Raw genomic sequence first — 26,704 nt, 5'->3', positions numbered from 1 at the left:
TTACTTGAGTCTGTATAGAATGCCTTCCTTTCCTATTAATACAATTGTGTGCATTTATATGTGGTGCCGCAATAGCTACATGGGTTCCATCAACTGCCCCTATTACTCCTGGCAATCCGAATCTTCTTTGAACATAGGTTGAAGTTACCAGAGCTTCTTAATTACTAGGCCACTTAATGAAAGTTGGCAAATACTTATATAAAGCTCCTACAAATCTCCAAACGGTTCTCCAACTAGTTGCTTTACCAATATTAAAACGCTCGCAAACAGATCTGTAAGTACGAACAATCAATATTGTTGTGTAATAATATATTTCATACACATAAATTAAGTTTTTTTGTTTACCTATAAGAAAGAATCTGGTGTGGCCATCATCCAAAGACCCATAAGAATTTGTGCGTAAATAGCAGCATCTCATCATCATCAGAATCACTATCAGATGAGTCAAATTGCGTTTCAACAACAACACGACATATTGTCACAACTGCTGACATCTCCATCCTTAGGAAATAGATGATAGTCGGAATTTTATGATATAGAAACTTCAATCACTTTTGGAGCAAAATTGTTGTAAATGAGCACAAATACTATTATCAATATGGCGTCAATTTATAACGTCAATGCACTGGCCAGTATATTTCGGAACGAATCAACAGTATGGCGTCGATTCATGACGTCATGAGCACTGGCCAGTATACTGGGTTATGTTTTGGAACACATACTCAGTGAACTTAAGACTGTTCACCGACAATTCAAAGATTCAGTTTTTCAGTAAACTCATACTAGACTATTATTAGGACGACTCTCTTTGTTATCTTACTCGTTACTGTGAATTTAGTGATTAAGAAATCGTTTGTTGTTATTAACTATAACAACAAACTTAACAAGTACTCTCAGTCGATTCACTTACATCCGTTCAACAGTGCCGACTGTTCTAGCATCCAACCATCCTACAAGATATAGTCAACTTAATTCCTGATTACCGTCCACCTGTAACCTTTTTCCCATCTTTTTTCACCAGCTGATCGGAATCAGAACACTCTAAAATGTTTCTTTGTTCTGGTTCAATGTAGACGATAATAGCCCAGATGTTAAGACTCTATTTCCTTCAGCGTACTAAAATTTTACTATCTAGTCACTTTTTGCGGCTGCACTTTTCCCTTCTCTTGTACTGATGTTCGCAGTATATTATATGCGCACTCTGTAAATTGTATAGGTGGCATCAGTGGAGTGCTCAGAAATCTCTGGTGGCCCTTGCGGGAAGCTCGTTGACGTTCAAAATTGTGCCACGAATTCGCAGACTGTTCTGGTCATGTCACAAAATTTACGTCCAAATAATTTTAATCATATTCTGACTTCTTAAGCTCGATATATCGGGCTACTTCTGTTTCAGTACATAAAAAAAGAAAATCTTTTTTTTTTATGTTTTTTCCCCAACTTTTTAGCGACCTTGTATTAGTTTTGTAACTATCAATTATTGAAAATAGTATTTGTCAGAACGACTCCCAGGCATTATTAAACAGTGCTCAAGAACAGACAACTCGATTTGACAATCATCTTGAAATGCGAAATGCTGCAGATAATCAGTGAATACAAATTCCTACGGTAGTTGGTCAGTACACTCTCAAAAACGATCCACTAAAAGCAGCTAATTAGCCGACTTTTACAATAAATAGAATTTTTTTCTAATTGAACGATTTTCATATTTTTGTAACTCTGTACTAAGGATTTAGACATAACAACGTCTCGGGTTGCACCCAGACCAGATATATACACATTTTGAATTTTTACACAATAACTTCTGGAATTTTCTATCAAATTAAATATAGAAGTATAATTGACACTGAATTTTTTTTCAGTTCAGCAACCTACATCAATGGTACAAATTATCAGGCTAATCCAGTGCAGCTTCATTCAAATTTGTCAAATAATACCGAACCGAAGAATATACATGTGACTAGAGCACCAAAGTCAGAAGAAAGTTCAGAAAGTGAGGATGAACGCTATTTGGAAGGAAATGTATATACAAAGGCAGGAATGGAGGTAATTATCAATTAACTATGCTATAGATCTGAATCCGATATCCAGTATTTCCAAGTTATGAAATTTGTTGATTACAGCGACGTCATTCAAAAACAATAGTCCTATTCTACTTTTTTGAAATTATTAACAATAAATCAATTAATATGTAGATGACGGAAGTACTCTTCTGATAAGTGTAAATCCTCTGATTCGGACTGAATTTTTTTTACGTATTAATTTCAATTAGTGACATGACTTTTTGATAAAATTTCGGCACTAATGCACGATAGATTTTTGTGAGGAATTTCTAGTTTCAAATTTATTAAGCCTTACTTTCTTTGTGAGGAAATATTTCAGTATCAGATTAACCTCAACTGAATGCAATAAAATGGTTCAGTCAAGAAGGATTAGATAATCCTACGAAAAAATTTGGATTTTAAGAGGCCATGAGATACCATATTGAGGTGCAATACTTAATAATAATGGAATATTACTTGTGATGGGTGGTTCACTTTCATGCTTTCATGTGATAAACCGTTACGAGATTACAATTTAACAATAACAGAAAAATTACACAGAAATAAACCGGAAATTCTATCAGCTTTCAAAGTTCTATCTAACAAGGAGAAGGTTCGTTTTGCGTATAATAATGATGAAATTCTTGTTTCATCTGATTCTTGGGGTAAAGAGATCGTTCTATTACTATCTTTATACCATAATACTGCAAAAATAGATTCGGAAACTGGAAAACACGAAATTGTAGATTTTTACAATAATATCAAAGGAGGTATGGACAGTTTTGATTAAACATATCACCATTTTTCAACTACTCGAAGAACACGTAGACGGCCAATGCGCTATTTTTATGGTATATTAGATCAGGCAAACGTAAATTCATTCATTATTTATAATTCAATGAATACAAATTGTACGATGCGTCATAGAGATTACAGTCGAGAATTATATATGTTTTTTAAGTGGAAAAGATTTCCCCGAGGGTTAGAACACTCTCGATTTAATGGCTGAGAATAAAATGTTAAAATATAAGCGTTGTGGCCATTGTCAATCCAATTTAGATCGGTGACCATGTTACAAATGTTTAACGTGTGGCAATCTAATGTATAAGAATCATGTGGTTAAAATTCGCATGGAATGCGCTCTTCTATTATCTAATTTAAATTTTGTATAATTATTCTTTTTCCACATGTATATACGTATTTTTCAGTGTATTTTCAAACTTTGTAATGAATCGTTCTTTTCTAAAGATATTTCATTTTTCATGTTCTACACTTTTTTTTATTTGACGAGTATCCAATTTCTGTTCTCTCAATAAGAATGTTCCATTCAACACAGCTAAACCTCAAAAAAAATACTAGAAACTACTTCAATTTCTCTTTCACATGCCGTTAAAAAAACATTTTTATTGATTTGTGTCACAGAGATTCAAGCATTCATAGAAAACGTTAACTTTTAACAATTCTTGTCAGTATTTCTTGCAATATTACTCCAGTGTGTCTATGACTTTTTTTAATAATACATATTTATATTCTACACCGTCTGACGAATCGATGTAAAAAAAAAATTTTTTAATCCATCGACTTCATATGTTATATATTTTTCCTCGTTAAAGATGTCAATATGTGAACTATATGCCTAACCTAAGAGACTTTATGTTTCTCTTTTTCAAAATCAAAAGTCAATTTTGACTCAAGTCAAAATTGATTGAATGAAAATTATTGAAAAATTATAAGAGCAATTTAAACGTTACCAACAGATGATTTCTTTTTTCTGGTCAAGATAAATTACAATTAATTGGTCTTTAGTTGACGCTTCAGTCAGTGCAATATTCACTTTTACTCGCGAATTAATTAGAATATCGATTAAGAAATAATTTGACAATCAAATAAACTGCATACAAAAATTTGAAATATTATCAATACAATGTTCAAGACAAAACAAGACTTACAATTTCAAGAGATGTTCCACAACGATCTGATCTCGATCTGACTTTTTCAACAACTAACTGATGCATTAAACTTTAGGTATTTATTTAGTCGAATGGGACATATTTAGAAGACCTTTGATTCAGGCGCGCACAAGTCCCTTCACTTGGTCTTTCCCTTTTTTGGAAAGCTAACGGTCTTCCTACGTCACGTAGTCTTTTTTAAAAATGTCATTGCTTTTCACCAGGTGGGTTTTCCAAAAGCAGTCGAATATCTAAAAGATGATTTCCTCAACTCTTCTTCGAAACCCTTTATATTTTAACGAAATTTTAGGAAAACTCGAAGAGAAATGATTTGAGTACTAATCGTTAACCTCAATCCTTAAGTTTTCTTGCTATTCATTTCTAGCTTCTCTTAAAATATATTTGAAATGATTATGTAAAATAAGTGAAATACATTTAGACATTATACATACTGGAATTACTGTGTGAAGAATTTTCAATTCCCCTCCGGATCCACTCGGTGGAATCAGGTGAAAAATCATACCGAGCCACCAAAATTCCACCATTTCTCCACCACGTGGAAAAAACATGTGATTGCAGTTATAAGATTATTGTTATTGTTCATAAATATCATTATGATTAATTATTTATTTATTAATGATTTCTCATATTTTCCATGAGTGAGTCGCATTTCAACTATACATGACGCCTGCTTCAATGCGTAATGAAGAATTTTTGAACGTCACATCTTACTGTAAACATGTTACAAGGCAAATTACTTAGGTTTATAAATTACTTCGAACTTTAAATTTTATTTAAAAGTCCTCTTCAATGCAATTTACAGTTCGTATTCACTTAAGGTAGGTGATATGCTTTTCGGCGACGATCGCAAACTTCTATGCGGGTTTATTCCTCATCTGGAGTCATAATTAAGTACGAAGGCAGCAAAAAACAAATTTTGCCTTTTCTTATCGATGGGTCTATTGTCAATTAAAGGTGATTTTAAATGAAGCTGACACTTAAGAGAAGGTTATTTGACCTTGTATTTAAGGGGAGGATTTCAACAGATCTGCAAATTTTTATGCTGGTAATTAAAGTGGTAGGAGCATCCAAAATGTCGGGACTAATAAGAATACAATAAAAAATACGTTTTTTTGTTGCAGCTTTCGACATTCATTCAACGATCTTTCTTTTGATGCAGTTGTACAGTATTTGTGTGATACATTGTGAGTTATGTTTACATCTCTTTGTTTTGTTGGCATTATAATACATCGTCCAGTGTTAATGTGCGAAATTTTATATTAGTAGTTATAACAGGGGAGGGGGGTCTATTTCAATCTGCAATACCGACCAGGCAGATTTTTTCCACGTTATCGGTAACTTACCGACTGTATTACCAACCGCTAGTATTGCTTTTTTACCGGCTGTGGAATGCTGATTACTTATCGGCCGTTGGTTGGGAGCGGGAAAATTAGTTACTGTTTACAATAATGATGTTATATTGCTACATTAAAACCATTCTTTTATTGTTAATAAAATGATAAAGCTAAGCCTAAAATTTTTAACTAATATATATTTAGTATAAGGTTTCCGATGAGAGTCTGTTTCAAATACTCTCATGTATACTTAAGTATTAGTTTATATTTATCTGTTGATACTTTTATTACTTTCATGATGATTGTGCCAGCACATGAGTCTATGATCGACGCATAATCAGGACAAAGAAAGAGACGTTTGGTTTTCCATTGAAGATATCTTAAAGAAAAAAATGAGTCAGTCTTTCGAAAAGTTCCAACGAGTGCACTGTGTCGTTTCGTTGTAATTAAATAAATTTGTGGTGTGGTCAATCCAGATTGGAATTAAGCCGTTGATTTTCTTTGGCATTGTTATATGGTCAATCACAATGAATCATATTGCTGGATTCAATCTTTAACTAAGTTGTAAGTTACTTTCTTTATTGTTTGAATCAAGCCCAGCCTTGATTCTTCTTATGTTACTAGATCAAGTGCGTATAAGTCACATTCTTGAGGAAGTTAAGATGGTCTTCCACGAAATTATACACAATTTCTGCTGATTTATACCTTGATCTATGTCCTCAATTGATTAAAAGATGCGACATATCAACCACGTAAACGGCCACGTTCTCAAGTGATGAGATTTTCTCAAATCTCAATGATTTCCAGCTAGAAACATCTGCTGGCTAAACTGGTTGATATGAAACATTCTCGAAGATCAATTTTTGTCGTTGATTTTCAATTGGCAATCAAGTGAGTCTCTGATTACATGTTTATTGGAAGATTCAGCATGAATCTTCACGGAGTTTATTTTACACTTCTGCTGACAGAACCACTTGATTCAATTCTAATAAAGTTCGATTAAAAATGTTGATTCAATGCTGTGTCTAATTACGGGCATACGTTTCACTCTCTGAGAAAATACCAATTCATATTTTCTTTCAGGATTCAACAGCTTCAACCTCTTAATTATCGTTTAGCACTGGTCTGCGATCACCTCGACGTGTAACCAGCTCTCTACATTCTACGTTATTTTAGATCAGCTATTTTATTTTCGGTTATTAACGCCTAATTCAAAATTTGATAATAAAGAATTTTAAATGATTTTAATTAAAATTTCTCTTATTTTTTTTTTTTTTTATTTGATTAATTAAATTTCAAACATATTAAACAATTTAATCAGTTACATTACAGATTTATTGGGTATTCATCGTGAAAGTAATAACATAATGACAATCATAACAAAACTGATTTTCCTACTTTCTAACTGTTATGGCGGAATATCATTCTTTGGCTGGGCATGCGATAAAGAATTCCGCTTTTACCATGTTATTTGAATCTCGAACTTCGTGGAGAAGATTTCACTTTTCTTACTTTTAGCGGAGAATTTGAGGTTACACATATCACTCGTTGTTCGACAAGGAGCAAGTTTCTTTATTTTCTATACTTTTTGTTGGAGGAAGTCACTGTGTGGCGTCGCCTTCCAAAAAACGGAGCCGAGCTCTAAGGGCTTCCGTCGGTAACTCTTACTATATGAATAAACCGGAAGTACCCTATGGTCGATATCGAATTAACCGATGATAAGTTCATAAAATAAATAAAACTTCATAACTCTTAGGGATGGCGTATGAGTGCTCAATTTGAGCAAAATCTTTGAATTCAAATGAATTTCAATAGTAAGAGTGTTTATTAGATCATTTATTAATTAATTGTTGTATTAAATAAGCTGTTGTATTAAAGTATACAAAATTCAAAAAAAAAATACAAAAAATTGAATTTTACGACATGGAAATTAGTGAATGCTGATAATTATGTAAATTTTATTTAAGTTTATATTGATTTCGATCGCCCTAATGTAATCGATCATTATTCACTGGTAAATGGATGCTTTTTAAAATAACCCTCGATATTTATATTGTCTATTTTTTGTAACTTTACTTTATGGTGTTGTTGAGAATGCATGTTCCTTTGTATACTTCGTCGTACTAAAGAGTATGGTATTTGTTCAGCTATGGTATTATTACTGAAACAAACACTACTATTAATAAATGTATCATTATCATTATATATTATGCGTGAAGTTACATATTGATAACATACGTTAATTTTCTATAATTAATTTGCATTTAAATAACTCATTTTAATTTCATTCAATGTATATTATTATAAAATATTTTTTTTACAGCAACAATTAAATACATCAAACTTTGTGCCTGGACTGATATTGTGGCAATAAATCACAATGAATTCAAAAGTCGAGAGAAGAAAAATAAAATAATTAATGATGATGGAGAGTGTTATGTCCGACTAAATATTCGTTCACCACGTATCCCTTATTTTTTTTTCTGTTTCCCCCTTCCCTCTTTCCTTCTACTTTTAGCATAGGATCTAGACTGCTGACCAACATTTTTCTTTTCCGTCGACGATGGTCAGCTCTTTCTCAAGCCTTTTGACTTGTGGTGGGGCCCGGGGCCCCAAACTGCAGACGGTGCGCATTTTTCCCGTTTTGTTCTGTGGACTGAGAGTTTCCCAGCTTAATCAGCTTGAGGAACTTTCCAGTTCACCAGAAATCACGCATACATAAAATGACGACTCAATCCTTACAAAGCAATACTTTGTTGGGTCGTTGCTTATGTCGGCTACTGACATTCAAACCGGTGCAGGGTTACTTCCGGCGACTCTGTTTACACTCGGCCACTTCGTAGACCAAACAGCTCTTATCGAGGCTTTCCGTCGAAGACCATAGACCCGTCAAGACGGCCCGTGTATCTAGCATCGCGTTGAACTAAATAAAATTTATTCTATCTTCAGTCGTTACAATAATCTCTCCCGAGACGCAGTAATGCGTATAGCCTCTTCCATAGTTATTATTGCTAATCATATTCTATAATGAGTTCCCGTCTACGGCCGTTATAAATTTACTTGTAAAAACGGAAAGAAAAAAAAATCTTATTATTAGTGTTGTAAGTGAAAAAAGACAAAAACAGAACAATAAAGGAATATATTTGTAAACTAAGAGGTGTTGTGTGAGTTATTTGCGATCCAGGAGAATCCCTACTCCCTTGGAGTAAAACATCTTTCATGGAAACTCACTACTCAACGTTCCTGTACCTAGTTCGTAATTGTCCTCCTGGCAAGCAGTACGGACTAAGGTAAGTTCATCTTACCCTATCAACCTCCTATTCTGAACTGGGACTTATCATTAGCAAGAGGGGAGAAGAGTGCAGGCTCTTCTAACGTTCCCTTAAAAAATTCCTTTACAAGGAAAAAAAAAAGAAGAGGGGAAAGAAGTTTTTTTTTCCCCTTAGAAAAATTACCTGTCCATGTCCGACGCCTCCAATCCTTCACACGCTACCACATTTCGTACCACAAACTGTGAAAATCCTTCGTCATGATAATTTATTACCTAGTAGCGTTCGTAACGCGATATGTGGTCCATCAAATTGCGGTAAAACAAACGCTCTTTCAGCACTTATTATACACCCAAATGGATTGCGATTTGAAAATGTATATTTATATTTCAAATCCATACATCAGCCAAAATATAAATACTTCGAAAAATTACTGGAACCCGTAAAAGGTATAGGTTATTTTCCTTTCAATGAACCTAATTCAATCATAATACTTGATGATGTAGTTTGTGAGAAGCAAGATAATATGCGTGCATATTTTTGTATGGGACGACACAGATATGCAGATAGTTTTTATCTCTGTCAAACTTATGCATGTATTCCGGAACATTTAGTACGAGATGATACAAATTTTCTCGTGCTCTTCCGACAAGATGATATGAATTTAAAGTATATTTATGATGATCATGTAAACATAGATATGTCATTTCCTGATTTTCAAGAACTTTGTTCCAAATGTTGGAATGATAAATACGGCTTCGTAGTTATCAATAAAGACAGTGAAATAAATTGTGGACGTTATAGAAAAGGATCGTTTTATTAATGTATAAATTAAACAACGATGAGGGAGAAAGAACATTTGTATAGCAGCCATCAAAGTGACAGTATGAAGTCATCAAAAGTACAGAAAAAACCGATATTCTGCATCAGATTGCAAAAGCCAGTGATGCAATACGACGTAAACATGGAATAATTAAACATGGACGTGAAACAACTCAACGAGCTATAAGCGAAATGTTTGAACCAGTAGTCCCTCCTTTACAACAATTAGTGGATGAGACACCAATCAAGACAGAACACATTTAATGTAAAAAAAGAAGAGCTAATCAAATAAGATCCTATAGAAGGAACTACAAGTTTTCAAACAGCATATGATGATAATAATATTGTTGATTATGGTGTGGATGATGATGCAATGACTGATGATGAATCTTTTACAACTGCTCCTCATCAAAGTACACTGATAAAAGAGTTACCTGCAGTATCACATTTAAAAAAATTCGATTCTAAACATCAAGCGAAGAAATTGGAAACAAATTTCGGTGTAAGAAAATTAAAAAATAATCGATTAATGGTTGGTGATTCCGAAGCAAGATTCGATAATAAATTTGTTTACATTGGTAAAAAAAAATATGAGAGTACCCCCGGTCTTTTAAAATTGCTATTTATGGAATCACCTGATAACAACAGAGTGTGATGAAAAAACGTATGGACACATTTCAAAAAGCACTTATGCATATCATAAGCATTATCACCCTGACAGAAGTCTTAGAGAGAATAAGCATTCAAAAAAGTATCATAATACTATATGTAAATATTTACCGAAAAGTGGTAAAGCTTTGCCGCAATATATGATGGATCATAATCGACCATTGGACTACGTTTATAGGGATGATCCCAATCAGCTCGTTGATCGATTACGTTTACTCGTTCCATCACGTGCTGCTCGTAATTTCAGTCATAACAATGAAATAATGTCAATTATTGAAGAACTACGTGAAGCTGAAATCATATATTCATTAGATGTTCAATATAATTACTTATTTTCTATTGACTCTTAGAAAGAGGGGATGAAGGCAGATATTTTCGGACGTCAGTTCGACAAAGATTCGCAGAAAAGTGCTTTCCGTGTTCCACCTGGTAATGGATTCAAATAAAAATTGATAAACAATTTGATATGGATAATAAAAGATTGGGCAACCTTGCTGATCCAGTAGATCTAAATAAAGATGTATCATTGAAAGTTGTTAAATCTAGTATCAGTAATACGATGGCATCTTTAACACAAGAGATACAAAATCTTTAGGATTGTAAAGGACTTATGAAACAACATAACATCAAAATGTACTCAACATTTAATAATCTTAAAGCATCAATTTGTGAAAAATTTAATCGAACTCTGAAAGAAAGAATGTGAAAGAAATTTACTTTACATGGAAATTATAAATGGATTAATCTTTTACCTGCATTATTAACATCATATAACAATAATAATAGTAGTAAACATTGTACCATTAAAATGAATCCTGTCGATGTTTCTTCAACTAATGAAAAACAATTGTTCGATAATATTCATAAAAAGTTAAAAGTCATCTTATATGAAGAAGGAAAATAAGTCCAAAGTTGGTGATAAAGTTCGCATTAGCAAATATAAACATGTAATTGAAAAGGGGTACACTCCCAACTGGGCCACTGAAATCTTTACTGTCAGTGAAGTACAAAATACACACCCAGTAACTTATAACTTATTAACAGATTATCAAAATCAATCGATAAAAGAAGGTGTTTATGATGAAGAATTAACTCGAGTCTTATATCCTGATGTATATTTAGTTGAAAAAGTACTAAAAAAACGTAGGAACCAAGTATATGTTAAGTGGCTAGGATTTAGTAATGAACATAATGTAGTTATTAATTATGTATTACTCACTTAACTCATCATTAAGACAATAATAAAAACATTAAATATAAATTTGTGTTATATTTTAATACAGCCCCACGGCAAAGTATCCGTTGTTTCTTCTGATAACTGTCTTATGTTGTCTTGCCAACTCAATGCTTTTCTTGTTCCTGAGAAAGTGTAAACTACATGTTTCTTACTAACTACATAAAATTCATTTTTTTCAAAAATTTTATGATTAAGGAAACATTGTTTATAATGATCAAACGTAATAGTGTTCACCGTCGCCTTTTCACGCCTTTGGCTTTTTTTTCCACACCTTTGTCTTTCTTTTGATTTCTTTCATTTTGAACCTTAAAACTATACATTTTTGCTTTAAGCCCAATAAATTTAGTCATAATTTCTCCATTATTTTCATCCTTCATTATACCTAGGACTTTTCTTTATTAACCAACGGAATTCCATAAAAATTATTTGCAGGATAATTAGAAGTGTCATACTTCTAAAAGTCGCGTTCAATATAATCATATATATTTACATTAGTAAAATGATAGATTAAGCTATCTGTATTTGTACATAATAATTTAACATTATTTTCAAAAGTTTTTATTATATAATTATAATGAAAATCATAAATAAATATTTTTGACAAATCAAGGATCGCAAATCAAACATAAATTAGGTTATTAAACAATATTTCAAGTTGATTCATTTTGTTGAGAAAATCTCAACTTGTGAATTAACCTAACCGTTTAAGGATAGGGATGATTGTGCCGGAACAGAGCAAACGGAAGTCAGATTTCATAAAAAATAAAGTATCTTTATTTTCAGTACTGACAGGTACACTAAATACACTGACAAACTTTTTGTTACTGAATATGAAGTCTGAATGTCGATCAAAATCACTGAATGTCAATTTTTGATTTACTGAATTTTCATTGAATCTCTAATAAATGCTTGACTTGGTGTGTTTGGTATTATTGACCTCCCACACGAGCTCAACACGCTTCACAAGTCAAGAAGATGTGATTGTACACGTGGTGTTAGCCTATCAATGCAATGCGAAAAATGAATTGAATTGAAATACTCGAATTCACGTTGAATTGTCTTGAACTATCGATTGATTTCTGTTGTAGACTACAACATGAATGTTTCTGATGATTTAATTTTTTTCATCACTTGGAGGAAAAGTAATTGCTGTTTTATTCATTTCAATACAATCATTACGATGATGATTGAATTATTATTCAAATTTTAAATACACAAATATCGATTACATAAATATTCTTTTGTTTTACTATGAGAAATTTGGAAACTAACTAATTTAGAAAGGTCGTTGTCCAAACAAAAATGATAAGTAGGTGTTAAATTATTGTCATTATCGATTTGAACATTGCTCTCTATCATCAACAAATGTATATATTCTTTATGATGACATTCACTTAAATATAATGGAGCTATTTTATCATTATTATTTAATCCATAAACATTTATTGAAATATTATTATATAATTCAAATTTTGGAATATCATGAAGAGTTATTGGACAATTGATACCTTGACACTAGAAAACAATTCGATAATCTGGACATGATGCAGTTCGCTGAGAAATAATCTTGGCTGGATACAAAGCTGCTGTAACTGTGCAAAGAAAGCAACATTGGTCGTCGTTCTTGATGTGTAGCACCGCACGTTTATCTTTTATAAACTTTGGTAGAGAAATCTTGGAGATGAAGAATTTCCACTATGAACCGCCCTAAATCACGTTCCTCAAAGTCTTTAACTTTTGTTAACAAGTTATCAATAATTTTCTCTTGTAGAATTTCATCAATTTTACTGGATGGCATAAATAGCTGATTTGGTGTAGTGGAATATTTTATTTCTTCAACTGATTTACCATCGTTGACATTATGAAATTTGTATGCTAAAGAAAAGTTAACTTTTATGCTGTCATTATTGTTAATGATATTTTTCAATTTTTGACAGAGAATAACTTTTGCATCATTGGAAAAATCAATTAAATTAATATGTTCTAAATTTATAATTGATTCAGTACAAATGGGAAGTTCAAATACATTTTCTTCATCTCTCCAAACCACTGATAAATTTGATCTTTCATCGTCGCGTTGAAGATTACCTCCTTGCACATGGTTTTGTTAAAAAAAAGTTTTTCGTACAATGACTTTAATATTAAAATAGTTGATTGTATTTTCATTTCTTCACCAGCTGAAATCTTGTCTTGTAATTATCTTTTTAATGTTGCAATATTTTTTTCGCCGATCCCTAACCATTTGTTCAAAATTTCATTTTTACTTGATCCACTTAATGAGCTTCTTCCATCATGTTAATTAACTTATTATAGCAATCACTCATTTTCTAAACGCACTTGTTAATGTCCGTTAATTTATTACTCAATTGAAATGGAAATATTACAAATTTTTTTAATATCGAAGTATTTTATAAATAAAGAATAATAAAGATTTCTTCAAGTTTATTCAATTTTTTTATCAAAACCAAAATTTTCAATAATAAAAAATTCTCGAAAGAAAGATGACATATTTAGCATTTAAATTAATATTTATTTTAAAAACTTATGATATATAATTTATAAAATAAAAAACATGTACTTAAAATTTGATTCAAACTTAAAATAAAACATATTTAACTCAAGTTTATAAAAAAATTGCGAAAATACATGTATTCTGTAATTAAAATAATGAAAAGAAAGTGGATTGATTCCTCTATGGAGTTATCGCTTCCCACTCCACTATCTTCTATTTCATCCTCCTCATTAACATATAAAATTGTGTCATTATCACGTAATTTATGAAGATACATAGGGACGAATAAATAAGTTGACTCGATATCGTCGTAAATCAATCGTGCGATTGTACAATTCAAGGAAAGGAACTTGGTATTGTTTCGAATGTCTTTTCCATGAGTTTCAAATACAAAATTAATTTTTTCCTCCACTTCATGGACATGATGCCATTGGATAGGTAGCAGGACTATATAAAAAAAACTCTAGGGTTGGATGTAGCTACTGGAACAAAGACAAATGAATTGTTTTGATATCATTAAATAAATTGCAACCTTTATTAAAAAGTATTTATTAGTTTTTCAATAGTATATTAAACTCAATATTTACCTTTCTCAATCGTTTTCTCCAAAATCATTGTTTGAAATCATCAAAGGATCTATCGCCTCTGAATAAAGAATCCCATAGTTGATTTCAACGACTTTGGCAAAGACCCATACTCTCTCATTGGGATAGATCATTAGCGTTGTCAGAGTGTTTCCATAGGAGAACAGAAAATTTTCTAAACTCCCTGTCAAATTATTCCACAGCTTTATCGCAGATTTTATTTGATTTGTCAGGTAGCTATCTTCTGTAAAGTTATGCCACTCTTTGGGAACTGTAATTTTCATCTCAATTTCAAAAATGCCTCCTTAAGCCATCTTGAATAAATAATAATTGATGAGGATTTATCGTTAATTTTCTTTTATGTTATTTTATTCAAGTAAAATAGGCTAAACAGAAAGTAACTAACAGGTCAATAAAAATTATGGTAAATCAAGGAAAGTAATAAAAACAAAATTAGTTTAAAGATTATTATCGAAAAAATATTTGTTACAAAGATTATTATTGAAAATTGACTCACTTTGAATGCTTTTTCTATTTTTATTTGATGTATTATCACTTTGATTTCTCACAAAACTGTGATTTTTTCCCTAATCAACAATTTCTCTTATTTTGAAAGTATAATTGATTATTGATTTTACTGGTAACTTTGAAGCACTGACTCGCTCAAATGATTTTTTAAGAATGGACAAATAAGATCATCCCCATCAAGTCATGACGTAGTCTGGTTTGGGTACAAACTTCGAAACGAAAAACATGTGGCTAGTGCCGTTTGTATCGTCTCTCTGTCTGGCTAACACAATGTTTTCTACATTCCGTCTTCTTCATGTTTACGGCGGTTGGAGCACAACAAGCACGTGGTTGCACAGACATGATATACATGCACATCTTTGTAGTGTGCGTCTAAAAGTATGAACGAAATTCATTCATGATTCTATTCACTAAAAGATCAAATTACTTATTTACAATTTGAGGCTGGATGATGTGCATGTGTTCTTGTTTATGATGGGACTGCGTCTTAGGCTAAGTTTGAATTATTTTCTACAAACATATATGTATACATTTATGTGTTGTTTATCAGATAAATTTTAAGACTGATTGAGACTGAAGAATTATTACGTAGTCTACGTACAATTGGTTCTATAGCAGTGTAAAGGGGAACGGGTAGCGCATGAAGGATTGGAGGTGTCGGACAGGAACAGGTAGTTTTTCTAAGAGCGAGAGAAAAGACTTCTCTCCCTTTTTAAATGTAAATTTATTTATAAGGGGACGTTAGCAGGGCCTGCGCTCTTCTCTCCCCTTGCAAGTGACGATTCCCAGTTCAGAGTAGAAGGGTGATCGAATATAATGAACTTGCCTTTTTCCTTATTGATAAAAAGAAAATCGATTATGATACTGGTTCAGGCTTGTTGAATGATGCAATTCGACGACGAGTATAAAAGTGCCCTTCAGGAGAAGGTCTAAGGGGTTCGGGATTCTCTAATTAATTTGTTTTCACATCTTTATTACTTATTTTCTCATTTTTAATTTCTTTTTCAAAACGTATGAGAAACTTCTCAGGTAACATATGAATTTCGTTTAACGATAAGCAATTAAAATTCATGTTTGTATAGAGCTTTTTAGCACGGGTTGTAATTTGTCAATTGAGTTAAATTTGAACCACATCTTTATCTTCTGTACATTTTTTAATGCACAAGGTGAAGTTAAACTTGGTCTATGACGTGAAGAAGCATATTCCTATCTCGGAAAATCTGGAATAATATTTGGATATTGCAAATTGTGTAGATTGATAACATTTTGTCGGATATTAACAAATTGATGTATCCACTTTTTCTTTTCTTCACCTTTCACATAAATAAAATTAGCTTTTCTTATCATTTCCATAAATACACTAGGCATATCTTTATACATCATATCAGTAGGATCCCATTGTAGTTCACGGTAATTACGATTGTACCATTGATTGATTAATTAAAATTTTTGTGCTAATAATTGCCAATCAAATGGTGGTTTGAAAAACAAACACATATGACGTTGTAATTCACCTTTAATAAAAATTACTGCAAATTCTTTCACAATAAGTCGATTTTGAGCAGCGTTAAATCCTTGAATATCAACAAAGATATCCATATCCATGCTGGTGGGATGACGTCAGTTTCTTCCACCAGAAGGTGGGGATTGCATCTGGCCCAGGGGCAGCCCAGTTCTTTGTGCCCCTTAGAGCATTCCTGATCTCATCAATGCTGACTCGTTGGAACTCTTCAGGAATTCGTGATAGATGTTCGTCACAGAATTCTCTCAAAAGTTGAAGGGCTGGAGTGTCTACATCTAGCGCACTAGCGCGACCATATATTTCGGTCCAATGGGTTTCGACTCTTTCTGCACTCGGGGGCTTATAAGTGACAGGGGCTTGCGGCTTAAGAAAGCGCGAAGGGTCAGATTGGAACAATCTGTTGTCTCTTCGTTGCTCGTACCGCTTTGCTAATGACTTTTTAACGGCCATTAGCGATCTTATTTTGCCTGTGTACCTCTCCTTTAGGATCAGTAACACGGCCGTATTCATAGTGTGATGTTCACGTCTGATACTGGCCACGATATGCCGAATACTTGACGTATAAGGCCTGTGAGTATTTAAGTGATCCATCACACTCTGAATTCGAGATGCACCCTGTCGAGCCTTCTTGATCTTACTTGCAATCTGTTCGATGCGTCTTTTCAGGCTTAACTTAGGATTGAGAGGTGTTCGTCTGCCCTGAGTAAACCCTCGAGCCACATCATAGACTGCATTGTTGAGTGCAAAAAGGTCTACACTATCTGGTACCCGATGGTCGAGATCTTGGTTAGCGCTAGCTAGGTGTTCTGCAGAGAGCGTAATTTTCTGGTGAAGTCCCGTTGATTTGTGCCCTCAGGGGGAGGAGATGGGGGTTCTGCAGTGAGAGAAGGGTGGAACGGGAGTATGCTCCACCTTGGTGCGGCTGTCTCGAGTGTCAGTGAGACTTCGCCCTCAGTCTCTGAAGCGTCTGATATTGAAGAGTCAGAGTCTGACCCTTCTTCTATCCGCTGTCGAGACTGAGTATACCGCACCTGTGATGCGAACGCCGCCTGCGTTAGATGTTGTAACTCTAGGTGCATTTCGCACCACAGTGTATGCAGGCGGTGTACTGAATGCGTGCAGTATTTCTGTGATATTGTTCGGAGTACGTCGGTATTAATTAGTTCGTCACTAATTGGAAGATTGGGAAAACTTCTGCGTACTTTTGCTGTTATCAGCCGTTCATTAAAAAGTAAGTTACTATTTACAACAAAAATTTATTTCGAAACACATAAAATACGAAAACTTTTATCTATGTTTATTGATAACCGGTTTAAAATATTCCGCGAAGTTATTATGAAGCTCTGGTTTTATTTTTTACTTTTCTTCAGCGCAGAGCCATGGTAGTTTTACAATATTGCAATGTTTGTCTTATCGCTGACATGTCATTCAACACTAAAAACAAAATCCTTTAAAAATGTAAATAATGATAGTACACGACGAGTATTTCATTATTTTCCAATTTTTAATTATTAAAAAATGATGTAACTTCGACGAGGCTAGAACAGATTTTAACTTTTGAGTTAAAAAAGAGCATAGGAAATAGGAATTGATAATCCAAAAAAATGATATTATAAAAAAAATTTAGTAAACATGCACAATAACTTGGTGATGTAGTTGTGTATTTAAACATTTTATTTTATAATATTTATTGCATGAATCTTTAAGAATAAATGAAGTACAAACGGAGTCGAAAATTGATCCACAACAGTGCATATGATTATAGAAGAAGGCTGGATTCACGTTTAAGAGCGCGTAGAGTTCAAGAATCTGTAAGCTCCATTACTGAAATGTCAAATGTGCTATCGGAATCTTACAATGAAAATGAACACCGAGAAATAGCAGAAACTTTGATTGCAGTCGAAAATTCGATTACACAGGAATTTGATTTTGACCATGATATGATTAGTTCTAATGTAGATAATAGTCTTAGTGATAACGGTTCCGATAGCTTAGAGTATAGCAGCGATTCTGAGTCATTGGAAATAGATAGTTGTGATAAATTTAAATCTATGTTTGCTCAAAGCTTCGTGAACATTGACATGACTCATGTTCGTCATTGCCAAAAGACAGTAAAAAAATATTTAATACTCCACGATCACCACGAAATATTCAAGTTCTCGAAAACGATCATGAATTACATTTACATTTAGACTTGGAATCAGCTATGTCATATATTCTCCATAACACTCCAAATCATTGAATTCCAAATAATATTAAAATCGACTTTAATACTGATGGAGAAACTTTAGATGGAACAGGCAAAATTTAAATGTGGCCAATTCAGATCAGGATTTCTAATATTAAGAATAGTGAACCTGAAATTATAAGTATTCTCAAGGCTCACATAAACCTTCTAATGCTAATAGTTTTATTCGCCCTTTTGTTGATGACGTTAAAAAAATATCAGCTGAAAATGGAATAATCTCTAATGCCAAAAAAAAACCCTATTGTTATTAGATGTTTCATAGGGGACGCTCAATGAGACAGATAACAAGAAAATCTTTCCTCTGAGTTCCGTGGGGCAAGCCTACCCTACTTAAGACTTTAAATATGATTTTATCTTCGTTTGAAATAAATGGGTCGGTAGCTTAGGGGTTCAATCTCTGTTCGTATATCCTTTAATGACTGGTTCGAATCTCAGCAGTAAATTTTTTTTTTTTTATTCATTAATTAAATAATATTTATTTTATTATTTCGTTTTCTAACAATACTAGTACCCTTTTTTTATCTGGGTAATGGATAGAAATGCAAAATTTTTTTTATCATTTTCTAATTAATTTTAATAACAACAATGGATAACTCATAAATATATGACCGAAGAACATGGTGAAATATCTACATAAGGCTTGTAATAAGTAATACAAGAATTTGAAAATATAGTATATATATATTTAAAAGTTGTTCATTGTTGTTATTAATGTTAAGTAAAAAATAATTTTAAAAATTGGGGATTTCCATCCATTACCCAGAAAAGAAAAAGGGGACTAGTATCGCTACAAAAAAAAATGTAATAAATTTTATTTAATTAATGAATAAAAAAAATATCAGTGGTCTGGGTGCAACCCGAAAGGTCCACACGACCAACTCTTTCTCTTACTAGAAGTGGGTTACTAACCCTATAATATATAATATATGTAATATGTTTGAGTTCTCCAAAAGGTAACTTTCTTCCTTTCTTCTTTTTACTGAAAAAATGTTACTCACCATGTTACATAAATGGAAACTGACTCTTTCCAATTACAACCATTGCATTCATTATAAATGATTGAAAGCAGAATGCATGCAATGAATTGACGAAGGATTTTTTTTGTATTAAAGCAATGTCACATAAATGGAAACTTATTTTTCTAGTTATAACAATTGATTTAATTATTAACATTTGGAAGAGGGATCGATGCAATGAAATTGAGTGTTTCTAACAAGAAATTGTCTCTTTCACAGAAAAAAAGTTACCAATTCTGTTACATAAATGGAAATGTACTAACCCTGTTTATAACAAGTCCCCGATGGATTGGAAGCAACTAATTGTTAACTTCGAAACGACAGTTATAATGTGGGATAAAAAACGGTTGTCCAACTAATATGCAACGTTTAATGAACTGTGAACTCCAATGCAACCTTCCTTTTTCTTAAAAATATAAACCAACAGTTGCAAAGAAGAACAACTCGTAACCTATTGCGTTTATTATAAGTTGATATTATGTTCAAATGACCAATAATCAACTCTCGAGCAACCGTTTATAAATGGTTGACTCATAGTCAATCAATTGCACATTCTAACAGTCGATTTGAAGTTATTCTAGCAACTCTAATTTAACAGTTGACATGAACCCATTATACGCTACTTTGTTATAAATAACGAAAAATAGATTATTATGATGAAATCTTGTTTTTATTTGTCACGTATCGTTCAGTTAGATAAAAATATGTTGTAAACAGTTCGACTTAAACTTAAAAAAAACTATTGTTAGCCGATGACACGGAAATACGCTAGTAGATTTCTAAAATACGTTAAATTGTGTAAGTGTTCATGAACACATAAGTTAATGATATATGTCCGGTACTAAACATTAATGTAGACGAAATTATAAATGAAAGGTAGAAATAGATAAAATTACAAGAATTATTAAAACTCTACCAAAACTGCTATCATTGGATGTCAGTAAAACGTCGAAATGTACACGTCCCAAACGACTCTGTAAATAACAGAATTCTTACTTTTGAATAATTATTTGAAATAATCGTAAAACAGCGAAAAAGTTTGAAATCAAATGGAATGCCATGTAGTCTACAAAATTAAGTCATTATTATCATAAATTTCGACAAATAGTGTAAAAGAATACTTTTTCGAATTGCATAAGACTTGATCCAATTTTTGTGATGTTCTTGTAAATTATTCATAGAAAATTCAAACAAGTATTTTTTTACACTATTTGTTCGTTATGTCCGGCATATCATTATTCATCATCATATTTTTCTCTAATTCTCTTCGACTTTGATAAATTAATTGCTTAACCCAATTCAATGAATAGTGACCTAATAAATTAATTTTTATAAATCATGAATGTTTTGCCGACGATTCAATGTTGAAACGGAGTATCAAGTTTTGCCTGAGCGAGTCTTCTTGACGAAACATTGACCCTCTTGCAAGACATCCAAGTTTTTCACTCTTGATTTTTGTTGCTCTCCCTCTAGTTTATTGACCCAGCTGACAACGCTGCAGTTTTGATTCTTCGAGACCTAGATACCAGTCTCAAGTCGTGAAATATTAACAAATATTTCACAAATTGACTTTTGCAACTCGAGGTGCAAACGATGCACCATCGTTCTGGTTTTCTAGGGCACCGTGGCGACGTGAATCACGTTCGGACCTTATTTAAAGAAGTAGGAGCTTCTATCGAGGCTTATTGTCAATGACGGTAGACTCGTTAAGACGGCTCGCGTACCGAGCGTCGCGTAATAATTTACTTGTTGATGGAGAATACTTCTGATTTTCTAAGTTTCTCTGGAAGGTAAGGTGAACCTCCAGCGTACCGAAAGTCGTAGCTCAAAGAGCAGGAAACGTGGAATATCGCGCTGTCGAAGTTAAACAATAATCAAATATAAGAAATAGATTCATTATCGAGTCCGAGTGCAAAGTATCACATTGTGAACTCAATATAATCAAACTAAGTAAAGTGAATTGTTTATCCAGGTTCTTACGAACAGTTAAATTAAAAGTTGTCATTACTTTATAATAATGAAACCTCGAACTCTAGTTATAAATTACAATTTATGAATCAAGTAAAAGAATATCTTACATAAAAATAAATAAGTGTATTCAAACCTAACCATCAGTGTCTCTTGATATTTGTCTACAATATTCCTGACCTTTCTAGCCCTTATTGACAACCACCCAGGAAGAAGCGTAAGCATGATAGTTTCTTTTTTTTTGTCCCCTTTAAGTATAAAGTTTATGTATTGAAGTCAGATCTTAATTATTTCGCTACTCCCGGTTAAACAACGAATCCCGTATCATAACGAATCCCTAAATCAAAATTAAATAAAGAGAAAGACTTTTCGTACCCTGAAACCTACTGTTAGTCAGAGCGCCCCCTTTACGAAAGCGTGCTATCCTTCATCCCTCAATTCGGCTTTTAAAATAATTATCAATTTAAATTATTACATTAAATAAACTCGGACATAACATCAAAATTCATGAGAATAATGACTTAATTTCGTAGACGACATGGCCTTCCATTTGATTTCAAACTTTTTCGCTGTTTTACGATTATTTCAAATAATTATTCAAAAGTGAGAATTCTGTTATTTACAGAGTCGTTTGGGACGTGTACATGGTTCGACGTTTTACTGACATCCAATGATAGCAGTTTTGGTAGAATAAACCATTAAACTAGGAATGAAATCCATTCTTTTATGACAATATGACAAAAAAATGGATTTTTATCTTGGAGGTAAATGTACATCACTTCAATCAGGTAGAAAAATGAAATTCTTCATAACGAAACAAAGTTAAATATCAAACATAATATAACAGCTTAAAAATATCATGAGCATTTTAGATTATAAATTAATATATAAAACTTCATCAAAACTATAATAGTAATCATCAACGAAAATTAAATATCGCTATGAGGAGTTTATGAGGCTGGCGAAATTCAGTCATTTGAAAATTGAGAAGGAAATATGTCAATATTAATTCTTTAAACTTTTCGCGCAATTAATTAAATTTAGTTAGAAAAAGATCCGTGAATGTTGTGAAAAATTCTCTTGTAAATATTGTGTTGTTGCGTCAAATTGACAAAAAATTGTTCGAGAAACGTGGTCTAACATTGTTAAATATAAAATCATCATAATAACTTTACAGTGTACAATTATAATTTTTACATTGTGGTTTATTGACTGGACTTTCAAATAAACTCTTTAAATAAGCTGATCCTTCGAGATACGAAATTTCAAATCGACTTATTTATCAGTTTGTGTTTTTTTACTTTTGTGAATGCTATCTTATTATATAAAAATCGTAGATTTCTTTATTTATGTGTATTAAAACAATTTTGACCTCTCTGTAGCATATGATTATAAATTGTGTGATTTTCAGATTTCGCGTAAGAGTGCTGGAAATGTTAAGAGGTCACAAACAGAGGTAAACGCTGATCCGGAAACCGAAGATGAATTTGGATATACAGAACGTAAGTGCATGTGCCGCAAAACATCAATTTTGATAATATGTTTTGTGTCATTCATTGTACTTATATACTATGAATAAACATTGGCATCAACTATCGAATGTTCGTAAATCTGCACTGTTTGATTTATGGATGAGATAAAAAAAAAACTGTTCACTGTGTATGCATGATGTCTATGATAATAATGTTTATCGGTGATCAAAAGATTTAGATTAATAGAAATTGAAGAAGAAATGCTATTATAAATAAATGGAATTATTCAATCATCTAAATGAAATCATTAATTTAGCATTCGTACTATTTTTCATTAGTGAAGTGATAAGTTTCCATACAAACGTCATTAACGAAAGAGAAGTCTTTAGTTTTCCATGCCAACATCTTGAATATACTCTATTTCGTCATTCTTATCTTAATGAAGGTTATAAATCCTACTTTGTCATTCTACTATGTCTACAGAAAATCTTGGAAATTCATGAGAAAATCCATTTCTATTCAGTTCATTCTGCGAGAAAGACGATAGGAGATGCGATCACAGCTGCTGAAATGCCACCTTTAACAATGTTCAAATAAAAAAGAATACATAAATAAAAAGAACAGAGTCGAAATTCATTCTCTTCTTCAGATTTCCAAAATCTATTCTTTTTTTTTTTATTTAGCAAAGAAAATGGCTAAATCGATTTCACGAGTAACCTAACCAGTTTTTAGTTGGATCATTGTGCGCTAAATGCAATTTGTTCCACATTACTATCATTCTTTGAGAAAATCGAGGCAAAAAATAATTCCGAACACACGTACGAACGTGTGAACATGCGCACATACATACATACACACGCGCAGACGTCTACTAGAAAACTGTCGAATTCAACTCTAGGGGCCTTTAAACGTCGAGATATATCGGAATTAAGAATTTGTAATATCGAATCCAATATCATACCTTACCAGTGGGAAGTAAAAAATAATAATATCAGAAAATGTTTCCTCAATGTGCTGAATTTATTGAATATTCTTCACGGATCAAAAAAATCCTGTCAACATGATAGACATAAGTACACGGATTATTCGTCCTCCGAACACTTACTCTGCACACAAGAGAGTCACGCTCATGTGTGACCACTAATTATTTGCAGTTTATATTTGTCATTCACCCTTATATGCTGAAAAAAAAAATATATTTTAAGAACTCTCAGAAATAAATATTCATAAAGGCAGGCCATGTTTTCCTATCCTGAAAAGAACATTTGGTTCAAACACGTCGCCTCATGGGGCATAACTCTAGAAGTAATTCCTACTTCTTACAATCGCGTTTCTCGGGACGCGTATGCCTATATGCGTATAAAAATCTATAGTTCGTATTTATGAGTTTCCTGAAAGATATAAAAGTTTAAATCAAGCTAAGTTAAGTTAAAGTTAAAATAAGGTAAAACGTTCTGATAAAAAAACGGTAAGGCTATGATGCCAGAACATGAAAAATGAAATTCATTTTAGATTCTTGTTGATAGAGGTACAAATATCTGATCCGTCATGTAACAAAGGTATAGTTATGATCCTATCCATTTGATCCACAGACTACAGATGTTCTGCGCAGATTGCAGTCGTGCAGCCTAGGCGCTCCAACCTCACCTAGGTGTGGATTAGTGAAATTCACGAGTTATGGTTCTTTTAATACTGATTGTGTTAATCTATTACTTTTACGGGGTGGAGAAGTCTATTTGTTTCTGTGTTTGTCGCTCTTGCTTCTCTTCACTGTCTTTTAAATCCACCATGTATTTACCAAATTTCTTTAAGAATTTTTCCCTCGCGCACATTTTGACAAATTGTTTGAGTGCTCTAAATGTTTTTTTTCTGTTTTGGACAAATTTCGGAGCTATTTTGGGCCATGTTTGGCCGAGGTCAACGTTTATTTCGGAACGTATGACCACTATTAGATTTTCGCCTATGTCTCTAAATACGGAACAATGCAATTAAGAATGTTCCTCTGTGACATCTTCTCTGTTACAAGCAGGGCAAATTGTGCGCGGTGTGGATGGAATATATTATGTCCTGTGAATACCGGAGTCATCAGGTGAATCCAAAGATCATCGAGTCTTTCCTTTATACTTGGAAGGAAATTTGTATGTTTCAGCAAAGTGGGCCAAGCACAGATCCTTGAGTGCATTCACGCGTGTCCATTTTCGTGACCGAATCAGTTCCCCAAAATAGGCTAACTGTTTGATTCGTCAAATAATCTTTCATTACTTTGTAAATATTTTCAGGGCAGTTTCGTGACTTTAATCCCTTAAGAACTGAACGTCACTACATGTTATCAAATGCGTCTGAAGTTTATAAAAGCAATGCAACCACGTTACGTTCTGTGGATTCTTGCACTGCTTTTCTAGAGCATCTACTGTTAATCGACCTACCGTAAATCCATATTGGTGGTCTGAAGTATTTCGTTGTTTGAGGATGCTAGTTGAAAGACGAATTTTTATAAATTTTTCGGAGATTTTACCTAGTACTGATAGGAGACATATTGGTTAGTATGATTTAGAATCTGCTAAATCTTTGTCGAGACTCTTTAGGAGCGTACGAATTATTTCTTTCTTTCAAGCCCGAGAAAAGACGCCTTGGGATAAGCATTTATTGAAGAATGCTAAGAATTTTTCTGAAAGATACTCTGTGTTGAGTAAATTCAGAGTGATTATGTTTATCCTGCTCTGTTGTTTCGATCGATTGTTTTATTATCTACATTTGCAAACATGCCAAATGCTCAAGTTATTATAAATACAACTGTTCTTTCTAACAATTGACCATCCCCTGAATTTCGGACAAAATCAATCCCGGACACTTTTGATGGCGATCGTTTAAAACTAGGAAGCTTATTGAACAAGTTGACGCGATATTCGATGTAGCTCACAAATCTCAAAAACTCATATTATCATTGTTTGTCAAAAGTTGTATAACAGGAAGATAATCGCTATCTGTTATGACCTAACTACATAGAAAGAAATTTCTGAATTACTTTTAAATCTAAACCAAAAAAAGGAATCATTAGATTAATTATTAGAAGAATCAAATAATTGTCGACAGCAGAAAAAAGAAAATTAACTACAATTTTTCCAACGCATAAATAATTTATGTTGGCGTATTCTCGCTTCTATTTGTGCTTCTGATAGGATTGAAATTAAAAGCTTATTAGCACACTTTGTATCTATTATTGAAAATATGACACTTATTCAATGTATTTATCATTGCCATCCAAGAATTTTTCAAATATTGTATTCTTGTGAATTTAAAGCAATCAACGAAGCTTTTACGGCCGGTGTATGTAAAGATAAAGCACTGAGATTAGAATTTAATTATCAAGATAAAAGATGTAAAATCTGCGGCCGATCAAATCATTCAACATATGAGTGTCAGGACAATACGAAGCAATTTAATCATCATAATAATAATGATAACAACTCTTTTTCAATGAATCATTCAACTCAATAACATAAATTTCGTCATT

At 32.6% G+C, this 26,704-nt stretch overlaps 1 protein-coding gene across 1 annotated transcript in view; it reads left to right on the top strand.

The window, feature by feature from the left end:
* Positions 1-26,704, top strand: part of inaD (inactivation no afterpotential D) — a 649,339-nt gene that overhangs the window by 174,957 nt on the left and 447,678 nt on the right. Inside the window, exons 3-4 of the mRNA XM_035090055.1 lie at positions 1,860-2,043; positions 23,130-23,220. Coding sequence (XP_034945946.1) covers positions 1,860-2,043; positions 23,130-23,220 — 275 coding nt within the window. The remainder of the gene's footprint in view (positions 1-1,859; positions 2,044-23,129; positions 23,221-26,704) is intronic.

The sequence above is a fragment of the Chelonus insularis genome, unplaced genomic scaffold (assembly GCF_013357705.1).
Source record: "Chelonus insularis isolate UGA/USDA-ARS -01 unplaced genomic scaffold, ASM1335770v1 contig_72_pilon, whole genome shotgun sequence".
Lineage (NCBI taxonomy): Eukaryota > Metazoa > Arthropoda > Insecta > Hymenoptera > Braconidae > Chelonus > Chelonus insularis.
The sequence above is the reverse complement of the archived record's forward strand: the minus strand, read 5'-3'. Positions and strand labels throughout refer to the sequence as shown.